Below are 23947 nucleotides of genomic sequence, written 5' to 3' on the forward strand. Positions count from 1 at the left end.
GCTTCAGGTAGGTGAGCCATTAAATTCCCTTTTTTTTTTTCATAAGCCATTGTGAGCTGGGTGTCTGTCACTTGCAACTGAAAGAGTCCAAATACCAGTTAACCCCCTTTTGACCTGAGCTACTCTGAGTGGAGGGTGTGTGCACTTCAGATGTCAGCAATCTGTCACTTTCTACATCTGGGCTCTGCTTTCCTTGGTGTCATTCTCATGGAGACTTACGCAGTCTGGGGTCAAAGTGGCTTTTAACAGTGGAGGCTTACATCTTACCAACCGGACTACTTGAGCAGAAAAAAAAACCACGTCTTTCCCAGTTAGAGCAAAAGTCTCAAGCTGACTCTCATTGGACCAGCTTGGGTCAAATGCTGATTCCTGAACCAATCTTTGTGATCAGGGAGCTGTAATGCATTGACTGGCCAGTCCTGGGCGACGTCGTAGGTGATATACTCACCTCTGGAGCCAGAGAGGGGTTGGTCTGCCCCGCCAGGATCACACAGACTGACAGTAGTGGGGGTGGAGTGGGAGTCACCAAAAGAAAATCAGAGTGCTGTCAACAAGTGAGGGGAAATTGATACAGGGCAAAAGAAAACAATAGATATCCAGGAAACCTCATGACAGACAAGGACAGGGCTATTTGGGGTAGGATCAAGAATGTTGCAGCCTTTCCTTCTGTCCCCCAGGGTCTGTGTGTTGTCATCCCCACTTGGTGTCTCTCTGCAGACTGTCTCTCTCTGCTTGCACAGCACTTTGGCTTGTGGTGGCTCCAGCTCTGCATCTGATGCTTTTTGAGTCAACCTTTCAGGGTCTTGATTCCAAATTTATGGGAGGGAGAAGCCCATTGGCCCAGCTTGGGTCAGCAGACCATTCCTGGTGCCATCTGGGGGGTGGGGGTGGTCGGTGATACCTGGGGCTGTCCCTTCAACGGATCACAGACATCCTGATCACCCGCTGGGCACACATCAGGTGCTCAATGCGTGTCAGTGGCCCTGGCCCAGGTCCTTCCTGCAGCCCCTCCCAGGACCCCTCTCGAGAGTCTGAAAACCCTCCCCCAATACATCCCTCAGCTATGAGCTCAGAGTCATCATCTGGAACACGGAGGATGTAGTTCTGGATGATGCAAACCCACTCACTGGAGAGATGTCGAGTGACATCTATGTGAAAAGGTAGGCCTACAGGCCGAGCGGGCACATGGCTGTGTACTGAGGTGAGATTTCGAACAGGGGCTTGGGCCCTGGGCTGAGCCAGAGCCCTGTCCCCTAGGCCCTCGATGGCGCCCGGAGCGGGGTGGAGGGACCAGTCTGGTGGTGAGTGGAGGGGCAGGCTGGGTGAGGAGCCGGTTTCTGGGCTCCGTCCAGCACGGATGCCCATCCCCTCCGCCTGCACCTTTCCCCTGGCTCCAGCTGGGTGAAGGGGCTGGAGCACGACAAGCAGGAGACAGACGTTCACTTCAACTCTCTGACAGGGGAGGGGAACTTCAACGGGCGCTTCGTGTTCCGCTTTGGCTACCTGCCCACCGAGCGAGAGGTGAGCGTCCGTTGCCGGCCTGGACCCCTCGCCCTGGAGGAAGCTGAGTTCCGGCAGCCGTCTGTGCTGGTCCTGCAGGTCTGGGACTATGACTGCATCTCCGCCAACGACTTCCTTGGTACCGCTTAAATGCCCTCCTACCTCAACCCCTAGCCCCGATTTCTGCCCTCATTGCCCTGTCCCCTCTGCCCTGGGCTCCCTACTCTAACCCAATCCTCAATCCTGGATTTCAGACTCTAGGTCTGCTTTCTGGCCTAATTACTGAACTTATTCAGCTCTGAGCACCATAACCTCCATTTCCACCCAAATCTCCCACTCAGTCCTCTAATTTGACCTGAGCTCGGGTTACACTGGAGTCTGACTCCATGGCCTTTAGTCCCTGCTTTGGCAGTCTGGTCCCATCCTGGGCCCTGTATCATCAGGGTCTGACAACCTGCTGACATTTGGGCTGTGGTGTGTGGTCCATAGCTGTGGCCTGACCGCCACATTCTAACTTTGGATGCCCCGATTTACAATCCCGCTGTGCTGCCCCTCCCCCAAGATGCTCTCAGCCATCTTGTCACTTTCTACCTCTGGGCTCGGCTTTCCTTGGTGTCACTCTCAGGGAGGGGAGGTTGGCTCAGATAGACCTTGAGCTCCTGCCTAACCCAGAGAGCTCTGGACCTGCAGGATCCCTGGAGCTGCAGGTACCGGACATGGTGTGAGGGGCCCGGGGCCCCGAGCTCTGCTCCATGTGGCTGGTCCGGGACGGGGCCGGGCCGAGGTGTAATCTGTTTTGCTGCCGCCGCTTGCGGGGCTGGTGGCCTGTAGTGAAGCTGCGGGCGCCGGAGGACGAGGAGCGGGAGCAGCGGGAGGCTCAGGCTGGCAAGAAGAAGAGGAGGAAGAGGAGGAAGGGCCAGCCAGAAGACTTACGAGTTCTCGGGCTCAGGAGGCAACGTCTACATCCTCACGGTGGGTGCGGCCAGGCCAGGAACCGGGCCAGGCAGGGGCCAGGCCTGAGCCGGCCTGAGAACTTGGTTTCCGTTGCCCCTTTTCCAGGGGAAGGTGGAGGCAGAGTTTGAGCTGCTGACGGTGGAGGAGGCTGAGAAACGTCCAGTGGGAAAAAGGCGCAAGGAGCCGGAGGCCTTGGAGAAGCCCAAGGGTGTGGGCGGTGCGGTGCAGGAGGCGGGGCCAGAGCCTGCGGGAGGGGGCAGCCGGGGGGCTTCCTCATCATTCCGACACCACCTGCTTCCCCGCAGCCGCCCCAAAACCTCCTTCAACTGGTTTGTGAACCCGCTGAGGACCTCCGTCTTCTTCATCTGGCGCCGGTACTGGTGCATCCTGCAGCTGCTGGCGGCGCTGATCCCTGTCTTGCTCCTCGTCTTCTACACCAGGCCTGGCCTGATCAGCCAGGTCACCATCCGCCCCCTCCACCGCCCCTAACTGACCTTGGACACTCATCCCATAATGCCAGCTCCTCAACTCCTGCCCCTGGTGTCCTTCCCACCAACAGGAACCATCCTGGCGTTCCCTGCTTTCTCTGTGTAAACCTTACAGGGTATCCACTCTGTCCCCTGAACCCATGCTGCAGATAATAAATGACACTAGGCGCAGAGAACAGATGTGTTCTTGGGTGCCCTCGGGTGCTGAGATTCTCTGCACTAATGAATACACAGGATGGGAGGCTGCCCACGTGGCCCTGCTGCCAGGAAGAATAGGGCCCCGCGGGGGGTCACAGCCGAGGAGCCCTGGCCACTGAGGTGTCAGGCCCTCGAGCAGCCCACCTGCTGCCCCTGCTCCTGCCAGCGGCTGGGTCCCTCTCACCCGATCTGCTGTGGCTTCTGCTGTTCCATGACAGCTAAACCCTTTATGTGCTCCGTGAACTTGTACCAACCCTGAGAACAGGCAGATCACTTAGGACACTTGACTACAAGTGGTAGAAATCCCAACCCAAGCTGGCTTAAGCAAAAAGGGAATTTATTGGCTTACACAGCTGTAATTCCCAGGAGTTGGCTGGCTTCAGGTGCTGTTTGTCTCAGGGTTCAAACAAACTCACCAGGACTGGTTCTCTGCCTGAGCTTGGCGCTGCAGTCCTCAGGGGAAGCTCATTTGCAGACAGGTTCTCTCCTCGGAGGTGCGGGATGGCTGCAGCAACCCCACGTCTCCCCATACTCACGTCCAGAAGGAAAGAAAGCTTTCCTAGGCCTGACGGATCCTAGCTCGCTCTGGGTCACTGGGGTGGGGGTGTGGGATAGGATATTCTGATTGGGGCCCTCCCCTGGAGCTTAGGGTGGAAGATCGGCCCTCTTCCCAAATCACACAAGCTGACAGTGGGCAGGGAGATTCCCAGAGGAAACCCAGGATACCGTTAACAAGGGGGAATGGTTCCCAGGTGACCAAAAAAACAAGGCTCACTACAGCTGACAATATCACCCGCAATTCACAAATGAGACAAGGGCCCACCAATAACACGTCCAAGGTCACAGCTCGTAAGTGGCCACATCAGAGCTGGGTCTCATGTCCGGCTGCCTCCAGAAGTTTTGCTGTCATTGCCCTACTCTGCTTTCTGTCCTCCGCTTCTCCCCCCACTACTGTCTTACACTGAAACTCCCTGAGAAATGACTGGCTGAACTGACCAGCTACTAATGTCCCTGGTTCCCTGGGCTGTGCAGTGGTGAGGTCTCAGGGCCGGTTCCCCACACATCTTAAGGGCTGTAATGGGAAGGCCTGACTAGCTCCAGAGCCAGAGTCTGATGTGAGCTCTGCTCCAGAATGGCCACTGCTACCTTCCCTCCCCGTTTTTCAGTTCTGTGTCCACCCAGGAAATTGCAAAGGACCTGGCTGTACCCCTCTGGGCACCAGGAGCCAGCAGGTGCTTGGCACGTCGCAGGGTCAGTGAGCAGGAGGGGATCAGGTGACTGAGCCCAGGGTGGCAGGGAGGGGCCCCAGCTTTAGCCACCACTGAGGTGGCAATCCCCAGCCGGCAGCCAGGGCCTATTACCAGTGGGGTCGAAAACTCACAAGGCTGGGGGCCAGGATGACTCCAGGAAGCTCATCCTGGACAGGTCCATCTTAGCCCTGGGGCTGAACCCAAAAGGCCTGAAGGCCACAGTCCGAGGGACTGATGATGGGGCTGTGGAGTGAACATCAGTCTGGTTTGAATCAAGTCCTATTAAGTAGGGGATGTCCATGTGGGGCTCCCAGAGGCACCTGGCTCTGATCAGTCAGTCCTGACTGCCTTCGATAAGTGGCTGTGATGAGGGTTGTTCCCACGCTCCAGCCAGACCCAAGAACCACACAGAGACCAACGAATACTATCACAATCAATAGATTTACCAACCTGGGGCTGCGACTGACTCTTTGCAGAGGGGGTGTGCGGGGTGGGTGGGGTAAGAGGCTGGGAAAATGACCACAAGACCAAAGAAAAACAGGGACTTATTGGGGGGGAAGGAACGGACAACTATGTTGTCTTGCCTAGATCAATTTTCTTCTGGATGGCTCGAGCCGAGTGGTAGATGAGAGAGTCGATGAGTCCGGCCACTGGGGAGAGAGACGAGGGCTGGCACTGGCCCAGGTGGGCTCTTGGCTTGACCTCCGGGCCTTGTCACCTGACTGGCCAGGCCAGCATCCCCCCTTGGCCCTTGAAGTACCCCTCCTCCCTCGACCAAAACCTAGTGGGGGGAGTCAAGCTTTACACTCCCCACCACGCCCTGAACCCCAGACAGACACCCTCGAGCTTCTAACCTGTGAACATGCCCCCGATGATAGCGCACACGCCTGTCAGGAAGTGTGTGAAGGACCTGGAAGAGGGGTGGGGGAGGGTCAGCAGGCACCCCGCTCCCTGCCGGCCCAGGCCCCTCCCTTTCCCCGCCCTCACCTGTGCTTCTCCGTCAGCTTCACCATCATGGGCGAGAGCTCGTACAGCACGAAGACTCCAGGAAGCCCCTGATCGCCCATCAGCCCATTGGCGACCTTCTCATGTCTGGTCACAGAGAACTGATTTGTCCTCAGCACCTGGGACGGGAGGGGAGCCTGGGCCAGGGCCGGGTCTATGACCTGGCTCCCAACCCTGCCGCCCCACCCCTGCTCCTACCCCTGGTGTTGCAGTGCCTTGACTGTGTGGAGGAGAAAACGAGGCCCACGTTGGAAACAAACACTGCAAGGCCTAGGGACCACCTAGATGCCCTCTCCCAGCCTGACCATCCCAGCTTCCCCTCCAGTCACCAGCTCTTTACAGTTTCTCAATCCCAGCTACGTTTGGTGGACCCTCTCAGTGGGGGTCCAGGGGTGACAAGCAACTCTCCAAGGCTGCACCACAAGCTCCTGGCGAGGCTGGGCCTGACTTCCTCCCTGCTCAGGCCCAGGCAGTCTACCAGTCTGCGGAGATGCTGCTCCACGGGCCACAGCAGAGATGGGAGGAAGGGCACGGGAGGGTTGACCTTGCTAGCTCCAGGCTCAGGGCAGATAATGGGGGACAGTGAGGCAGACAGAGAGTGGACACGGGAGGAGCGGAGGGAGGCACTTTGGGCAAGTAGGAAAAGCGCTTTGAAATCTGACAGCCTGGGGCCTGAGCTCTGGCTGTGAGGGCAAATCACCTACCCTCCCTGAGCCTCAGCTTGTCACGCATCATATGGGGATAAGAGCAGGACTTTGCTTCCCAGCTTGAAGGAACTCAAGTGCTTGGCACCAAGAGGGTGCCCGGATGTCTGAGCTCCCTCAGACTCACCTCCCCATCTACCTTCATGTACACCGTGGGCACCACCTTCACAAAGTACTGGAACATCATGGAGGCTGCAGGGAGAAGAGGGCACTGGGCGTGGGTGCAGGCAGGGCTTGGGTGGCTGGGGGCTACCTCCCAGGCTGGTACCTTGGGGTGCAGTGACGTTGGTGTGGTCCAGGGGGTTCACGATGCCCGGGTAGTCCTCCCCGAATGACAGGTGCTGGATGTAGTGTGTCATGTTGATCTGCAAGCAACACCAGCTCCTGGGTCTCGGAGGACTCGAGGCCCCGACAGGCCCCTCCCTCTCAAAGGCTCTTCAGACAGGAGCAGACAGGGGCACCTGGGTCTGGGGAGTGGGTGTGTGGAGATGGGCCAAGGGCTGGGCCCTGCCTAGGAGAACCTGCTTGAGACAGGTACCCCCGACCCCCACCTAGGAACTCCTTCCTCAGGGTCTGGGGGCTCCTGGGGCTCCAGAGTTTGAGGTTCTGGGACTGCACCCACCCATTAGCCAAGCACAGACTGGACATGGGCCCTGGGTGGCAGGTGCTGGCTTTGCCTGGAGGCGGCCCAGATCTCCCAGCTCCGGCTCCTGTCCTGCTCCTGTCTAGATCAAACTTAGCCACTAGAGGGATCTTTTAAAAAAGTGCAAATCTGATTACGTCATAATCCTGCTTAAAGTAAGCCAACAGCTTCCCAACTGCCTGGGAGAAAGTCCAGACCCCCTGGCTGGCCTGCCAACCCTCCAGCCTCATCCTCATCCAACCACATGGCCCTGTTGTTCCTTAGAAGTGCCCCAACCCTCCTGACCTCACCCCAAGGCTCCCTCTTCCCGGATGCTCTTGTCCAAGCCCATCCCTTGTCTCCAGCCCACGCAGATCTCAGTTCAAAAGTCACCACCAGTACCCTCAGACCGCACCCCCTGTCAGAACATGGTTTATTTTTCTATATCTGCTCCCCACCCCAGGATGTCTCTACAGAGAATGAAGGCAGCAGCATGCTTCCACCTCCACCCGCCCTCCATGGTTGCTACCTGGTACGTACATTGTCGAGGCCGAAGCTCTGCAGGTCATGGACTAGGAGAGAAGGGAGAAGATGTCAGCAGGTGGAGCAGGCTCCCCACACCCTCGCTTGGGCCTCCTCACTCCTCCCTCTGGACTGTGCCCGCCTGGCTCGTCCTCCACCCCTCACTCACTCACCAGTCTGGCCCTGCTTGAGGGCAGCCAGAGGGCCCGCTGCAGGCCTGCGTGAGAGGCCGTGCCCTCCACAGGCCCCACTTCCTCCCTCACATACACAGGGAGCCCTTCACGGGCATCACTCCAGGCCTTTGCTCCCACCAAGGCCCTGCCTGCAGCTCAGGAAAGAGAACCCACTGACTCAGGTTTAACGAGAGCCGATGGCCAATCACTGAACCCCAGAGTGAGGTGGGACCTGAGAATGTGGTCCAAGCCCTTTCCCTGCCTCCTCTGCCCTCACCCTCAACCCACCAAAGGAAATCTCACAGGCAACCTGCACCCTCTGTTCCAGAACAAGCTCTTCCTGCCCTCTAACCCTGATCCCTCCTGCTACAAGGAACCCCACCTAAAAGATACATCCCACTGCTTTTTATAGTCACCCGGCAGCCATCCCACCCATCCACACCTCCGCCCATCCTGGGAGGGCAGGCTGCCCCAGAAATGGGGGCTTGGCCTCCCTGGGAGGGCAGGGCCACTTACTCTCCACAGCATGTACTGCAGCATGGGGAAGGGAAGAAGAGAGAAGGGAGGAAGAGAAAAAAGATTCAGAGCTTCACAACAAGAACTACGAGAATTACGGGCCAAGATATGTGGTAGAAGGGAAGACTGGATATTCCTGCCTCAGCAGCAGGGTCTGGACTCAGCTAACAAGCCTCCTCCTGGTCCCCTCCCCAAAGGAGCCCTTCCATGGCCAGAGAAGAGGGCAAGGGGGCTTGGGGGCAGAAGTATGGTGGCCTAGGAAGAACAAAAGACCTAGAGCCCAGAGTCACTTTCCTAGCTGTGTGACCTTGGGCAAATCACTTGTCCTCTCTGAGCCTTGGTGTTCCCCTCTGCACAGGGCTGTCCTGAGGACCAGGCAGGATCTAAGATGGGAAAGTACTTGGTAAACTTTACAGTCTTCTCCTTTTCTCCCCCATTCAACATAATGTCAGAAACTAGCTCCCAGGCCTCAATTCAGCCTCTGGCCTCGGGCAACTGTAGTTCTGTGTTTTGAACATCCTTCTAGGATATGGAGTGCCTTTTGCCCTGGGCTCCCTGACTATGACAACAGCCCAGACAGAGACGCACCACCTCTTACTGAGTGCCCGCAGGCCCTGCGCCCACAGCTCCACGCTGATCGTCTTCCTAATCCCAGTAAGACCACCCTTCCCCGGCCCCCTCCAGATCCACCTGCCTGCTCCTCTCCAACACTCAGCCTCATCCCCGACTGCCTTAAAGACCAGCAGGGCCATCTCCATCAGGCCTGTTACTCCTGCTGTCCTTCGTCACTGGGCAGCTCAGGACTGCCAGGTCATCTCTCATCCCCTGGACTCTTGTCACCATGTAGCTCTGTACATCCCCTTAGTATAATCCTGACTCCCATCCCTCCCAGACCCTTCCACGTGCCCTGTTACTCATCAGCAAAACCTCGACATCTTCAACCTCCAAACCTTCCCTCCACCTTGTGCTCTGGCGGCAGCCCAGCTCTCGCTTGAGGGCACTATTTCCCTTGCAGACCCCAAGCAGTGACTATTTCTCTCCCACACCCGTCCTCCTCCTTGGCCTTAAGAGAGGTTCTCCTTGCTCCTTAATGCCATTTCCAGATCACTGTCCCTTGATCTTCCCTAAAAGTCTCCAGGTCCGCAGCTCCTGGCACACTATACCACCTCCCATCCCCATCTGTTTGCTGGAGATCCACACAGAACTGCCGGTCAGTCCTCCCATGCCGGTTCTCAAGAGTTTTAGCCACTGTCACGCTCTCCCATATGATGGTCCTGTCACAATTCCTGGTGATTTCCACATCACTCAGCTGCCAACCTACCCATACCTGTGTAGATCTGCCCTTCCTCCTGTTACCAAGTTGGGGCTTCCTACAGCTCTAAGGCACTACATTCTGTCTTCCTTTTCCTTCTCAAGGACTTCACTCCAGTAAATGTCTCTGTCATCTCCGGAGCATCGCTTCTGCTCTCTTCAGCAGGTAACTTCCGACAGCATATTAACACACTGCTACATCACACATCTTACAGAACCCCCCTTGACTCCACATTTCCCTCCAGCCACAGCCCACTCTCTCCCTTCCCTTTAGAACAAACCCCACAAGAGCTGCCTCTGCTCACTGGCTCCAACTCCTCTCCCATTCTCTCCTGAACCGCTCAGTGGTGCTCCCTGGCACTCCACCCAAGCTGCTCTGTTACGGTCACAATGACCACTGCCACGTTATACACCCAATGGTCGTTCTCCTTGATGTCCAGAAGCATCTGATATGGTTTTGGAAACACTTTCGTCCCTTAGCTTTCAGGATGCCTGGTTCACACTCTCATCTCCTCGGGGTTTCTTAGCAGTCTCCTCTGCTGCGCCCTCCTGATGCCCTGTCCTCTAATGCTGGGCCCGGCGCTTAGGCTCCTGAGGTCTCCTCTTCTCCATCTACCCTCACCTCCACCCAGAAGGTGATTCATTCAGTCCCATGGTTTTAACACACTGATGACTCCAACATTTGTATCTCTAGGCCAGACCTCTCCCCTAAACTCCAGACTTGAATGGCCAACTTCTTACTTGACATCTGAGGTGTCTAAAAGGACACCCACATCCCATTGGTCCGAACACGTTGAAAGCGGCTTTATGCCCCCGACTCCAACCACCTAAACCTGCTCCTCTGAGTCATCCCCCATCACTAAATGGTAACTTCATCCTTCTCGCTACTCAAGTAGAAAACTTCGGAGTCATCTTGACTCCTCTTTCCCTCACCTTCGCATCCATCAGCAACTCCACCTTCAAAATACCCGCAGTCACTTCTCACCACATCTACCACCACTCTGGCCCCGCCCCCATCACCTGGTGCCTGAACCGATCGCCCTAACAGCCTCCTGATTGGCCTCTCTGCCTCTGTCCTCCTCCGCCACCCCCCAACCTGGGGCCCCCACCATCTTCTCCACAGAGCAGAGGGCTGCCTGCCTTTTCAAAGTTAAGTCAGATCACGCGCCACTTCTTCAGAGCCCCACGACAGCCTTCCATCTCACGCAAAGCAGCAGCCCGGGTCCCTGCGGTGCCCTCCTGGGCCCCATTACCTCCCGCACCTTACTGCTAATCAAGCAGCTCGGTTCACTGTGTCCGGCCACCCTCACTTCCTCACTGTACCCTGAGTTCACCAAGCACATTCCTGCCTTAGGGATTTGCATTTGCTATTCTCTCTGCTTGAAACACCTCGCCCCAGTCATCCACATGGCCGGTCCCTTCACTTTCTTCAGGTCTTCACTCAAATGTCATCCATCAGAGTCTTCCCCTGACCACCCGATATGGAATGGTACTCACACACCATCTCACCCAACCTCTCGGCCCCATCATCCTTAGCCTGCCTTTTTTGTGTTTGAGTTACTTAACAGCATCGGATATACCATATATTTTACATACTTGTTTATTGTCTGTTTCTTTACTAGAATGTTCTGAGGGCAGGGACTTTGTTTTTTTTTTAATTAAAAAAAATTTTTTTTGGCTGCGTTGGGTCTTCGTTGCTGCGTGTGGGCTTTCTCTAGTTGTGGTGAGCGGGGGCTACTCTTCATTGCGGTGCACGGGCTTCTCATTGAGGTGGCTTCTCTTGTTGCGCAGCACAGGCTCTAGGTGCATGGGCTTCAGTAGTTGTGGCTCACGGGCTCTAGAGCCCAGGCTCAGTATTTGTGGCACGTGGGCTTAGTTGCTCTGCGGCATGTGGGATCTCCCTGGACCAGGGATCGAACCCGTGTCCCCTGCATTGGCAGGTGGATTCTTAACCACTGTGCCACCAGGGAAGTCCCAGGGACTTTGTTTTGATCACTGCTGTATCCTTAGCACCTAGACTAGCACGTGGCGCACAACAGGTGATTACTAAATATCTAGTGAATGTACGAATGAATAAATGAATGAGAATAAATCTCATTTATTCATCCTTGTGAACAACCCTGTAAGGTAGGCACTATTTCAGGCCCATTTTATAGAAGAAGAAATTGAGTAGAGCTCAATACGTCCTAAATACGACACAGCTTGGGAGAGGCAGAACCTGGGTTCCAGACCAGCTCTGCTTCCCCCAAAGCCTCATACACAGGTCATCTGATACTGGGGGCTACCATTTAAACAAGTACCTACCACAAGCCAGGCTCTGTGCTATCATCTTTAACCTGCCCAAACAGCATAGGAGATGAGTACTATCATCCCCACTTTAAAAAGGAGGAAACTGAAGCTCAAAATGTTAAGGAAATTTCTCAAAGTTTCAGACAGCCTGTAAGGTCTAAAACTGAAATCTGAAGCCAGGCAGTCTGGCTCCTCAGACTGTGCTCTTAACTGTTTACCAAACTGCTGCCCTGGGTTGAGGGTCTGCTCTGGGCCAAAGACAAAAGAGCAGCAGGCAGCCGAAGGGGCACTCAAACTCACCAGGTGTCCAGAGGCTAAAGCTCCCAGCTGATGTCGGGTCACTTACCGTGCACGTGGGACTGCTGGAAGCTCTTCCCGGGGGCAAAGTGGAAGTTTCCCGCCACCTGTAGGGGAGACGCCCTCTCATTCTCCAGCTGTTTCCTCCTTTCCCTTTGTCCCCTCGATTCACAGTGGAGTGGGGCCAACCCACAGCCCAGCTGGACCTGTCCTGCCTCGGCTCCTCCTGTACCTTGTTGACTTCCAAGAAGCCGTACACCTGGCAGCCTTCATTCTTCTGCTCCTGCATCTTCTGGCTGAAGCCCTCTCGCCGGCACTGCTCAATAGTGTCTGGGTTCTTGAAGGCCCAGCCTCGACGGCGATATGCCTCCCGCACATCCTCACAGGAGTTACAGCACCTGTAGGAGAGGAGGTGCAGGGTGAGAATGTCAAAGAGGCACAGAAACAGTGCCGGCACCTTGGGAAATAAAGCAGTTCTGCCCACTAATGAAGCCTCTGCCAGCCTCATCCCTGACCATCCAGTGTTCTCAAAGTATGTTTCCTCAGCGGCAGCAGGACTGTTAAAAATACATATTCCCATTTTCTTTGGGGTGATGAAAAGTTTTAGACCAGATTGTGGTGATGGCTGCACAATGCTATGAATGTAGTTAATACCACTGGTTTGCACATATGAATATGGTTCAAATGGTAAATTTTATGTCATATATATTTTACCTAAAATTTTTTTAAAAAATACATATTCCCAGGCCCTGCCCTAGACCTGGTGAATCAGCCTCTCATGGGTCAGGGCCTGAGAAACAAACCAGCAGTTACCATATATGGAAGGCTTAATTAATAACCTGGGCTGGGCCCTCCATCTCACTGCTTTACATACATATTCCTTATGTGACTCTTATGAGAAAGGTGCCATTATGGTCCCCCTTCACAAGAGAGGGTTATGTAGCTTGGCCCAAGGACCCATGGGTAGAACCCAGGCAGCTGGACTCCAGACACTACCTCTGAACCAGAGCAAGGACCACTTCAACCTCGTCCCCAGCTCTGCAGCCCCCAGGTAGGGCCTGGCCACAGAACCTCAGTCACCTGCACCAGGATCAGGGACCAAGGCGTGCAGCCTGTCCCGTCCCGTCTATATTCTTGGTCTAACCCACAGAGTCCAACAAAGGCTGAGGATGACTGACAAAAAGCACCTGATGGGAGCCCTGCTCCCCACCCCCCCACCCCGACCGCCTGACCCTGGCTCACTTGATGTCTTCCGTCTCGGCACCATAGCAGCTCTCACAGCGATTAGGGTCCAGGGAATCAGGGTCAAACACCTTCATCTCAACTTTCCCGAGCTCTAAGGGGAGGGCAGAGGCAGGGGCATCAGCTGGGGGCAGGCACAGTGAAGTCTATACCCCTAACCCTTGCATGGGCCCTTTGGGTTAATAAACATTATAACAGCTAATATTTACATCATGTATACTATGTGTCAGGCACTAAGCATTTCTACACATATATTATTTCTTTTAATAATGGTAATAGTAATAAAACAATAACAGTGAATACTAAATATTAGCTGAGTACAGGTCGCTCGCTGTACTTTACATATATTGTCTCTTTTCAACCCCACAATGACTGTGAAGGTGGAGGTTATTATCCCCATAGTACTTGAGAAGGTGCTGAGGCTCAGAGATGAAAAGTGATTTTGCCCAATGCAACACAGTAAGTGGCAGATTTCAGCTCTAAATCCAAAGTGTAAGCCCTTAACCATGGTGCTTGTCCTCAGACTGCTCTCTCTGCACCTGGCTCCCTGCCTTTAACTACCTCAACATAACTGGCGATTTCAGTATTCAATACCCTGACCTCCTGTCCTCCAATAATCTTTCTATTTTTGTCATCCAACCTCAGCCATCCATTTCCATACTCAGTTATTACCAGTTACCACAAACCTTCCAAAATTCAACTTCAAGTATCCCAATCTTCAATCTTATCCTCATTTTCCCACATCACTCTCTCTGGTACCCAGAATCCACCAATTCTTTGACACCACTGACACTATCACCCCTTCACATCCTCACTTCCCTCCGTGTTTAAATTCTATGGTCCGAATGAGGAATGAACAGTCTCTTCAATAAATGGTGCCGGGAAAACAGGATATTCACATGCAAAAGATTGAAATTATACCCCTATTTTACACCACTCACAAAAATTAACTCAAAATGGATTAAAGAATTAAATGTAAGACTTGATACCATAAAACTCCTAGAAGAAAACATAGGGAAAGAACTCCTTGATATTGGTCTTGGCAATGCTTTTTTGGATATGACACCAAAAGCACAGGCAACAAAAGTAGAAATAAGTGCAACTACATCAAGATAAATAGCTTCTGCACAGCAAAGAAACAATTAACAAAATGAAAAGACAGCCTATGGAATGGGAGAAATATTTGCAAATGATATATCTGATAAGGGGTTAATATCTAAAACATGTAAGGAACTCATATAACTCAACAGCAAAAAAATCAATTTATTCAATTAAAAATGGGCAAAGGACTTGAATAGACATTTTTCAAAAGAAGACATACAGGTGGTCAACAGGAACATGAAAAGGTGCTTAACAACACTAATCATCAGAGAAATGCAAATGAAAACCACAAGATATCACCTCACACCTCTTAGAATATCTATTATTAGAAAAAACAAAAACAAAAATGAAGTAAGTATTGATGAGTAAGTGGAGAAAAGGGAACCCTTGTGCACTGTTGGTGGGAGTGTAAATTGGTACAGCCATTATGGAAAACAATATGGAGGTTCCTCAAAAAATTAAAAATAGAACTACCATTTGTTCCAGCACTCCCATTTCTGGGTATATATACAAAAAAAAAAAAAAAAAAAAGAAAAGAAATCAGTATCTTGAAGAGATATCTGTAGCCCCATGTTTATTACAGCATTATTCACAACAACCAAGACATGAAAACAATCTAAGTGCCCCTCAGCAGATGAATGGATAAGGAAAATGTGGTGTGTGTGTGTGTGTGTGTGTGTGTGTGTGTGTGTATGTGTATATGGTGTGTATATATATAATGATTATATATGTCATATATATTAGAATATTTTATATATATCATATACATATATTGGAATATTATTCAGCCATTAAAAAGAAGGAAATCCTACCATTTGCAACAACATGGATAAACCTTGTGGCCATTATATTAAGGGAAATAAGTTAGATAGAGAAAGACAAGTACTGTATGATCTCATTTATACGTAGAATCTAAAAAAAACAAATTCATAGAAACAGAGAGTAGACAGGTGGCTGCCAGGGGCTGGGGTGGGTAGGGGAAATGGGGAAATGTTGGTCAAAGGGTACAGACTTTCACTTATAAGATGAATAAGTTCTAGGGATCTAATGTACAGCATGGTGACTACAGTTAACAATATTGTACTGTACACTTGAAAGTTGCTGAGAGTACATCTTAAACGTTCTCACCACATACACAAAAAAGGTAACTGTGAGGTAATGGATGTGTTAGCGAACCCTATTGTGGTAATCATCTTACAACAAATATGTATGTTAAATCATCATGTCGTATACCTTAAATTTACAAGATGGTATAATTCAATTATATCTCTACAAGGCTGGAAAATAAATTCTCTGGTCCACTGCTGCAATTATTCTCTTGCACACAATCACGAGTCATTTGTTCCTCTCTCCCTTTGTCGTACAATTCTAGCAAAACTCAAATCCTAGTTGAGTTCAACTCCCTGTGCCTACTTCTTGCCTGTGCCTGCCTTAAGACTGCCTGGCAATCCTACTTCCTTTCAATAATCAGTTCACTATCCCATTCCCCACGATGACTAATTTATATCTTTTCCTCTTTCCTTGGGCTTCCAAAATCCCTTCCCCTTTCTCCACTCTTAGCTAATGACCTTGCTTTCAATTTCCACTAAAAAAAGAGAAGCAACAGAACCTCACTTAATCTCAACACCAAACCTACTAACCCGCACGCACTCTCTTCCAGCCTCCACCCCACTTCTCCGCTCTGTCTCACAGCAAGACTCCTGGAAGGGTCATCTATACTTGATGTCTCCACTTCCTTTTCTGCTCTTTGGTTAGATTTTCATCCCCAACAGTATCAAAACTATTCCTTTCAGTCTCCAGTGACCTCCGTGTTGCCAACTGCAATGGTCAGAACAACCCAACCAAGTCACTCCTGAATTCCTGACCCATAGAAACTGAAAAAAAAATGTTTGTTGTGTTAAGTCACTAACTTTGGGGGTTACTTGTTACACAGTAGTGGATATATATTTCCCCACCTCTCCCACCTACACACACAAATCCTCTTCCTCCTTTCTGGTCATCAAGTCATTCATTTCCTCAGACCAAAGCCTTGGAATCAATCTTGACCCCACATCCAATCCTACAGCCAATTCTATTGGTTTTACTGGTGTTCAACATATATTTGTTGAACAAATAAATGATAAAGCTCACCAACAGAGCAATCCCTAAGGTGTGGAAAATCATAGCTTTCAGGAAGGTTTTGTTATGGAGGGGAACTGACTTAATGGAGGCATTGGGAGGACACCTAGAGAGAAGAAAGGAAGCTAAAAGTGAACAGACACTCTGTACTAGGCATTGTACACATATTACTTCATTTGATCCTACAATTCCACGTGGTGGGTACAACTGTTTATCACCACTTAATAGCTGAGGTCACAGACGGCAAGAGACGAAGTTACATCCGAACGCAGGCAATCTAACTCAAGAACAGGCTCAACCTTAAGCCATCCTTCATTCCAAGAGGGAAGAGCATTCAGGGCTGAAGTCAGTCTATGGGACAGGGAAGCAACACCCAGAGAAGTGTGGGTCCACCTAGAGGAGTTCTGCCAAGGCAACAGCACATAGGACCCATCCCCAAACTTCTGTTACTCAGACCACAACAGGCAGGGATTGGGGACCTCTGAGAATGACAGACCTGAAGAGTACTCTTCTCAATATTTAGAGGCTAGAAAACTGGATTTCAGCCCACTCTGATTCTTAATAGCTGGGGGACCCTAGGCAAGCCACTTGACTTCTCTGGGTCCTAGATGTTTCATTTGTCACTGGGCCGGTCACAGCCCACTTGCCAGAAGGTAGTGCTTGGGCTTGTCCAGCTCTGGGATTTGAGATCTGTCTCTTCCCCCCAGTTACCATGACGCTCCGCCTCTGAGCTCACGGGAAAGCCATCCTTATCTAGCCGTTTTTTGAACAGGTTGTGTTCCACATCCAGCTGCTGCTCCCCAGCCACATCCATGGCATCGATGCTCAGATCTGGAAGCAGGAAATCAGGGTAATGTACTGGGAACCTAAGGGCAAGGGAATCTGGGTTTTGGAGGGTAATGGGGTGCTGGGCTTGTCTTGGGGCAGCAGTGGATTAGGGGAAGGAGGTTGTCCTGGAGTCCTGTCCAGAACCTAAGGCTGGAGGTGTGAACCTGGAAGCCGACCTGAGAACCCTGGGACTTGCAACTCCCACCCAGGGTGAGGTACTCACAGGCACACGGCATGTGTGGAAAAAGCACATTGATGTTGATCTTCAGTTTATCTCCCCGTGACTTGTCCACGTAGAGTTCAGGATGCACCTGGGGCAGGACGACCTCAGTAAGATTTGGCCCCAAGCCTCTTTTTCCCCATTCCCATCCCTAAAGCGCCTACCTCTAGAACGCCAAGACCCACCCACGTACTAGGCCCCGTCCCTTACCTCAGTGGTGAGGTAATACTGCAGCTCGGACAGGAACAGTAGCAGCATGAGAAGGCCACTGACAATGGTCACTGCAGGGCAGGGAGCGAGGGTCAGGATGGCTTCTGTTCCTCTCCCTCAGCCCCTGGCAGGCCGGGCATGTTCCAGGAGCCCCAGCCAACCTCTAGGACACCCCACTCCCCGCCACCCCGACCCCGCCACGGCCTACCCGTGGCGCCCCCGCAGGTCTTGACCCGGAAGTCCTCCAGAGTCTTGGGGTAGGCATCGAACTGCTTCAGCTTCCCCAGCGCCTCCATGGGGACCAGCCGGAAAGAAGACGCCAGCCTGCCCGCCCCTGCAGCCTCCCGCTTCCGGCCAAGGGCTTGAGCCACGCCCCCTCCTGCACGCAGGCGCAGCAATGCGTACGTTTGGCCCCACCCTTCGCCCGCGTTCTCATTCAGGCCGCCCCGCCCACCCGTGCTGTTCGCACTCTTGTCCAGCGGTTGAGGGCTCCAGCGGTAAGGGAGCGGGGGAAGGCGGGGTGGGGGGGTAGCTCTTCTGCGGAACAGGGTACCCGGAGGAGGACTCCGCCAGGTAGACACAGTAATAGCAGCATTCGCTTGCCTTGCGCCAGGAACTGCGCCTCGAGTTTCACATCAGACTCCTGGAACAACTTGGAAGCTCCTAGAACAGTGGTTTTCAGTCACCCCAAGCGGCAGCCCCATTATCACCTGGAATTGGTTAGAAATGCAAGTTATCGTGCCCCGACACAAACCTGATGAATCAGAAACTCTAGGAATGGCTCCCAGGTGATTCCCTGCAGTTACAGCTTGAGAATCACCTCTGTAAAGTAGGTGTGACTTTTATATCCATTTTCTAAAGGAGAAATTGTGGCCTGGAGAAGCTAAGGAACTTGCCCTAGATCACAGGAATTAATGGCGGGGCCTGATTCCAACACATTTCTTCTGGACCTCAAAGTACTCTGGGAGCCAGGGCCTCTGGGGTTGGTTTTACTGAAACAGCCTGAGCACGGCTAGTGGAGGTGCGCGGCTCAAATCATTTCAGTGGCATTAGACCAGAACTTTGATAAGAGGTGGTACAGGGGACTGTGGACAGAGTCCACAGAAGAAAATGACTGACACGTTGGGTCAGGGAAGGCTTCCAGGAAAAGGAGACGGGACACAAGCTGGGTGCATTCTGGCAATCTGACTCAGGAGAAGCTGAGTCCCTGCTTCTGCCCGCAGGCTGTAGTTTGCTAGGAAGGGGAGAAGGAAAGGACTAATACATGTTAACTGAAAACTGACAACATACCAACTGCTGTCATCCATTCTACATGAGAACAACCCTGGGAAGTTGGTGCTATTTCAAATCCCATTATAGATGAGGAAGCCAAGAGCTGGATTGACTTTGCCCAAGGCTGCAGGGGTAGTTAATGGGGCAAAGGTGGGGTTCAAGGCCTGGTTTTTCTGACTCCAGAGCCTGGGTCTTTTCCACACATTAGCTACCACCACCAAGTGCAGGAGAAGTCTATTCTCAGTTGGATGCCCAGGGACAATGTTGACAGAAATTGTCCTCTCCTCTCTGCCATATGTCTATGTCAATTCTGTGCCTATTTATGTTTAACTTCCAAGCCCTCCTTCCTCAGTGGGGCGCCATGCTAAGTGACTCACTCCTTCAACACATATTTATCAAGCTCTTCCTATTTCCCACGTCTCCCCTATGTTATGGAATACCATGGTGAATGAAACAGATATGGTTTATACCTACTCTCGAGGAGCTTTCAGTGGGGGTAGGGAGAGGTAAACGAAACAAAACAAACAAAAAAATATATATACCACTGAACTGTACACTTTAAAATGGTTAAAATGGCAAATTTTATGTGTATTTTACCACAATAAAAATATTTTGAAAAAAATAATAAAGTAATTAATTAATAAACTACCTAAATAAAGAAGAATGTGCCTTGTACTGTGAAGGAAAAAGAGAACTGTAATAGGGGCAACAAGGGTGGGAGACTTTCTGCTTTAGGAGTTCTAGAATTAGGTAGTCCTTCGCTTTATGGAGTTCTTTTAGTTGGCCATGACACAGAAGTCACAGGAGACCAAGGTACTGACCAGTTGGAAACTTTGCTCCTCACAATGTCAGGCTCCCCCCTAACGCTTCAGCTCTCTCCCTCAAGGTGGGATCCTTTGGCCTTGGGAGCAGCTGGGGGCTGCACAGGAGTGCCTCACTCTGCACACAGGGCTGCAGGAAGGGGGGGGGGGTCACTGGTCACCTGTAGCTGTAGCCTCCAAGCCTGACCAGAGAAGGGGAAGGTTTCTGGCCCTTTCATTATTTCATTCTTCCAGTCACAGCTTTCATTCACCTTGTTTGGGACACTGATAAATGAACTTTTCCTGAATCATTAAAGAAATAGGTATATTTGTAGGTGTTACATATTCTCCTTCTCTTGGGAGAGATAGAGATCTCAGTGTATCTGGGTTGAAAACAATAGTTGCAGTGTAGAAACCCCACTGCTTCCCCTGAGAAGGAAGAATCATGACACAGCTCTGTTAGGGGGTCTCAGGGCCTAATTAGGAACAGGGAACTATCTTCAATATCCTGTGATAAACCACAATGGAAAAGAATATGAAAAAATATATATATATGTATCACTTTGCTGTACAGCAGTAATTAACACAACATTGTAATTTAACTATATTCAATTAAAAAATAAAAAAAGAATATGAAAATACAAGCCACAGACTGGGGAAAAATTTGCAAATCATATATGATAACAGACATATCCAGAATATATAAAGAACTCTTAAAAATAATAAGATGATGAACAACTCAATTTAAAAATGGGCAAAAGATTTGAATAGATATATCACTAAAGAAGATATATGAATGGCTAGCTAATAAGCACATGAAAGGATGCTTAGAATCATCAGTTATTAGGGAAATGCAAATTAAAACCACAGTGAGATGCCACTTTATACTCACTAGAATGGCTGTAATCAAAAAGACAGACAAAAATAAATGTTAGTGAGAATGTGGAAAAATTGCAACCTTCATGCATTGCTGGTGACAGTGTAAAATGGTGCTGCCACTTTGGAAAATACTTTGAAATATTTTTTTTTAAAGTTAGATATAAATGTACAGGACTTCCCTGGTGGCGCAGTGGTTAAGAATCCACCTGCCAATGCAGGGGACACGGGTTAGAGCCCCGGTCCGGGAAGATCCCACATGCCGCGGAGCGACTAAGCCCGTGCACCACAACTACTGAGCCTGTGCTCTAGAGCTCGTGCGCCACAACAACTGAGCCCGTGTGCCACAACTACTGAAGCCTGCGTGCCTAGAGCCTGTGCTCTGCAACAAGAGAAGCCATCACAATGAGAAGCCCGCACACCGCAACAAAGAGTAGCCCCCGCTCACTGCAACTAGAGAAAGCTTGGGCGCAGCAACGAAGACCCAATGCAGCCAAACATAAATAAAATAAAATAAAATAAAATAAAATAAATGTACATATAAACCAGCAATTCCCAGCTGTCTATCCAAGAGAAATGAAAAAGCATGTTCCCACAAAGACTTGTAAACAAATGTTCATAGCAGCATTATTCATAATAGCCAAAAAGTGGAAATAATCCAAATGTCCATCAACTGGTGAGTGAATAAACAAAACGTGGTCTATCCACACGATGGAATACTACTCAGCAACAAAAAAGGAGTTAATGACCGGTGTGTGCTACAATGTAAAACTCCAAAATATTATGCTGAGGAAGAGAAGTCAGATATGAGAAACTACATACTGTATCATTCCATTTATATGAAATGACTAAACAAGGCAAATCTATAGTGAAAGTGGGTTAGTGGTTGCCTGGAATGAGGAGTGGAATTGACTGCAAATGTGAATGGGGATCTCTGATGGAAATGTTCTACAACTGGATTGTGGTGATACACAACTGTATATATTTATTGGCAATTATTGAATCATTCATTTAAAATGTGTGAATCTTATGGTATGTAGATTGTACCTCAAGAAAGTTGCCAAAAAATCAAAAGCAAAGCTAATATTTTGAGGTGTTTTTAAAAGACTGTATCTTGCCATGGGCTGGAGAAGAGAGGAATGGGGAACGATTCCTTAATGGGTGTGGGGTTTCCTTTTGGGCTGATGAGTATGCTCTGGAATTAGATAGTAGTGATGGTTGCATTACACTGTGAATGTCCTAAATGTCACTGAATTATTGTACACTTTAAAATGGTTAAAATGGTAAATTTTTGAGTGTTTTACAACAATAAAAAAATATTACATTTGTTGATATAAATGAAACACCAACAGAGCTTACTAGGCTTCTTTTTCTAGATGATTTTTTTTTAAGTTTTTATTTTTTTTAATTTTAATTTTTTTAAAATAAATTTATTTATTTTATTTATTCATTTTTGGCTGCGTTGGGTCTTCGCTGCTGCACACAGGCTTTCTCTAGTTGTGGCGAGCGTGGGCCACTCCTTGTTGCAGTGCGCGGGCCTCTCATTGCAGTGGCCTCTCTTATTGTGGAGCATGGGCTCTAGGCACACGGGCTTCAGTAGTTGTGGCACATGGGCTCTAGAGCACAGGCTCAGTAGTTGTGGCACACGGGCTTATTAGTTGCTCCGCGGCATGTGGGATCCTCCCGGACCAGGGCTCAAACCCGTGTCCCCTGCACTGGCAGGCAGACTCCCAACCACTGCGCCACCAGGGAAGCCCTAAAGTTTTTATTTTGAAATAGGAATAGGCACATAAGAAATTGCAAAAATAGTAAAGAGAGGTCCCATGTACCCATCACCAAGTTTCATCTTACCCTATAGTACTTACAGTACATTATCCAAACCAGGAAATTGATATTGAGACAATACAATTAGTCTACAGATATTATTCAGATTGTTTTTTCTTTTTTCTTTTTTTTTTGGCTACGGTGGTTCTTCGTTGCTGTGTGCAGGCTTTCTCTAGTTGCAGCGAGCGGGGGTTACTCTTTGTTGCAGTGCGCTGGCTTCTCATTACGGTGGCTTCTCTTGTTGCAGAGCACGGGCTGTAGGTGCCTGGGCTTCAGCAGTTGCAGCACGTGGGCCCTAGAGCACGTGGGCTTCAGTAGTTGCGGTGCGCGGGCTCAGTAGTTGCGGCACGTGGGCTCAGTAGGTGCTGCGCTCGGGCTCTAGGGCGCCCGGACTTCAGTAGTTGTGGCGCATGGGCTTAGTTGCTCCGCGGCATGTGGGATCTTCCCAGACCAGGGATCAAACCCATGTCCCCTGCATTGGCAGGCAGATTCTTAACCACTGCACCACCAAGGAAGTCCCTTACTCAGATTTTTTGGTGATTTTTTTTTTAATCTATAAAATACCCAGTGCAGATTTTCACTAGTTATGATAACTGTTTTACTGTTCTCCTCCTATGGAAGAAAACATTTTGATTTAAAAATAAAATTACATGATTTCTGACCCTCCTTGTCTTCTGAAACCTTAAAAACAACTCAAAGTTTTTCATTTTGTTTTTTAACATCTTCCACAGGCCATGATTGAATTAAGGGAGTGACACTGGAGATGAAGAAGGTGGTTTGAAGATAGAAACAAATAGATTAAAAATGATTTGGAGGGCTTCCCTGGTGCCGCAGTGGTTAAGAATCTGCCTCCGAATGCAGAGGACACGGGTTTGAGCCCTGGTCTGGGAAGATCCCACATGCTGCGGAGCAACTAAGCCCGTGCGCCACAACTACTGAGCCTGCACTCTAGACCCCATGAGCCACAACTACTGAAGCCTGCACGCCTAGAGCCTGTGCTCCGCAACAAGAGAAGCCACCGCAATGAGAAGCCCGTGCACCGCAACAAAGAGTAGCCTCCACTCACCACAACTAGAGAAAGCCCGCGCGCAGCAACGAAGACCCAATGCAGCCAAAAATAAATAAATAAAATAAATAAATTTAAAAAATGATTTGGAAATCATAGGAGAGGGAGGAGTCAAGGATAGCGCATGGGTTTCTGGCTTCCGCAACAGGCTGAATGGAGGAACATCTGTTGAGACAGAGAAGTCTTGGGAAGGGGTTGGTTTAAAGGGAGCATCATGAGTTCTGTCTCAGGCTTGCTCAGGGTGACAGGTCTCTGAGACATCTAAGTTGAGGTGCGACAGGCTGCTGGGTATGGGGTCTAGAGAAGAGAAGAGAGGCCTGAGCCGAAGATACACTATTGGAGAGGGGGCTTCACACGTAAATAGTATCTACGGTTCCCTCTCCACTCTGTTCCTGTTTCCTGTAAATATTTATTACATGATTCTCAGTCTTAGGGATTCGGAGGTAAAGAAGACAGTCAAGGTCAGTCTCTATCCGCGTGGATCTTGCACTCAGTGCAGGCAGCTTGTGTGTAACAGACAGGCTAGGGTGGTGGCTTTGTGCCTAAAGGAGGGAGGTCACA

General features: G+C 50.4%; 2 protein-coding genes across 2 annotated transcripts in view; one reads left to right on the plus strand and one right to left on the minus strand.

Moving 5' to 3' along the window:
* LOC137750342 (fer-1-like protein 4) overlaps window positions 1–3103 on the plus strand; it is a gene marked incomplete at its 5' end in the record, with an annotated part of 46996 nt that extends 43893 nt beyond the window's left edge. Inside the window, 6 exon segments of the mRNA XM_068524732.1 lie at window positions 1062–1160; window positions 1398–1639; window positions 2191–2432; window positions 2434–2472; window positions 2560–2657; window positions 2757–3103. Of these exon segments, the coding sequence (XP_068380833.1) occupies window positions 1062–1160; window positions 1398–1639; window positions 2191–2432; window positions 2434–2472; window positions 2560–2657; window positions 2757–2943 (907 nt within the window).
* Window positions 3104–4812: 1709 nt separating this feature from the next.
* ERGIC3 (ERGIC and golgi 3) lies at window positions 4813–17909 on the minus strand. Its single transcript, XM_068524206.1, has 13 exons — window positions 17757–17909; window positions 17549–17619; window positions 17342–17429; window positions 17002–17121; window positions 13072–13165; window positions 12062–12227; window positions 11879–11936; window positions 7262–7293; window positions 6368–6464; window positions 6227–6291; window positions 5378–5514; window positions 5245–5300; window positions 4813–5040 (listed from the first exon to the last, which is right to left on the minus strand). The coding sequence occupies exons 1-13, from the start codon at window positions 17842–17844 to the stop codon at window positions 4961–4963; spliced, it is 1152 nt and encodes a 383-aa protein (XP_068380307.1). The 5' UTR covers window positions 17845–17909; the 3' UTR covers window positions 4813–4960.
* Between the last annotated feature and the right edge of the window lie 6038 nt (window positions 17910–23947).

The sequence above is a fragment of the Eschrichtius robustus genome, chromosome 16 (assembly GCF_028021215.1).
Source record: "Eschrichtius robustus isolate mEscRob2 chromosome 16, mEscRob2.pri, whole genome shotgun sequence".
Classification (NCBI taxonomy): Eukaryota; Metazoa; Chordata; class Mammalia; order Artiodactyla; family Eschrichtiidae; genus Eschrichtius; species Eschrichtius robustus.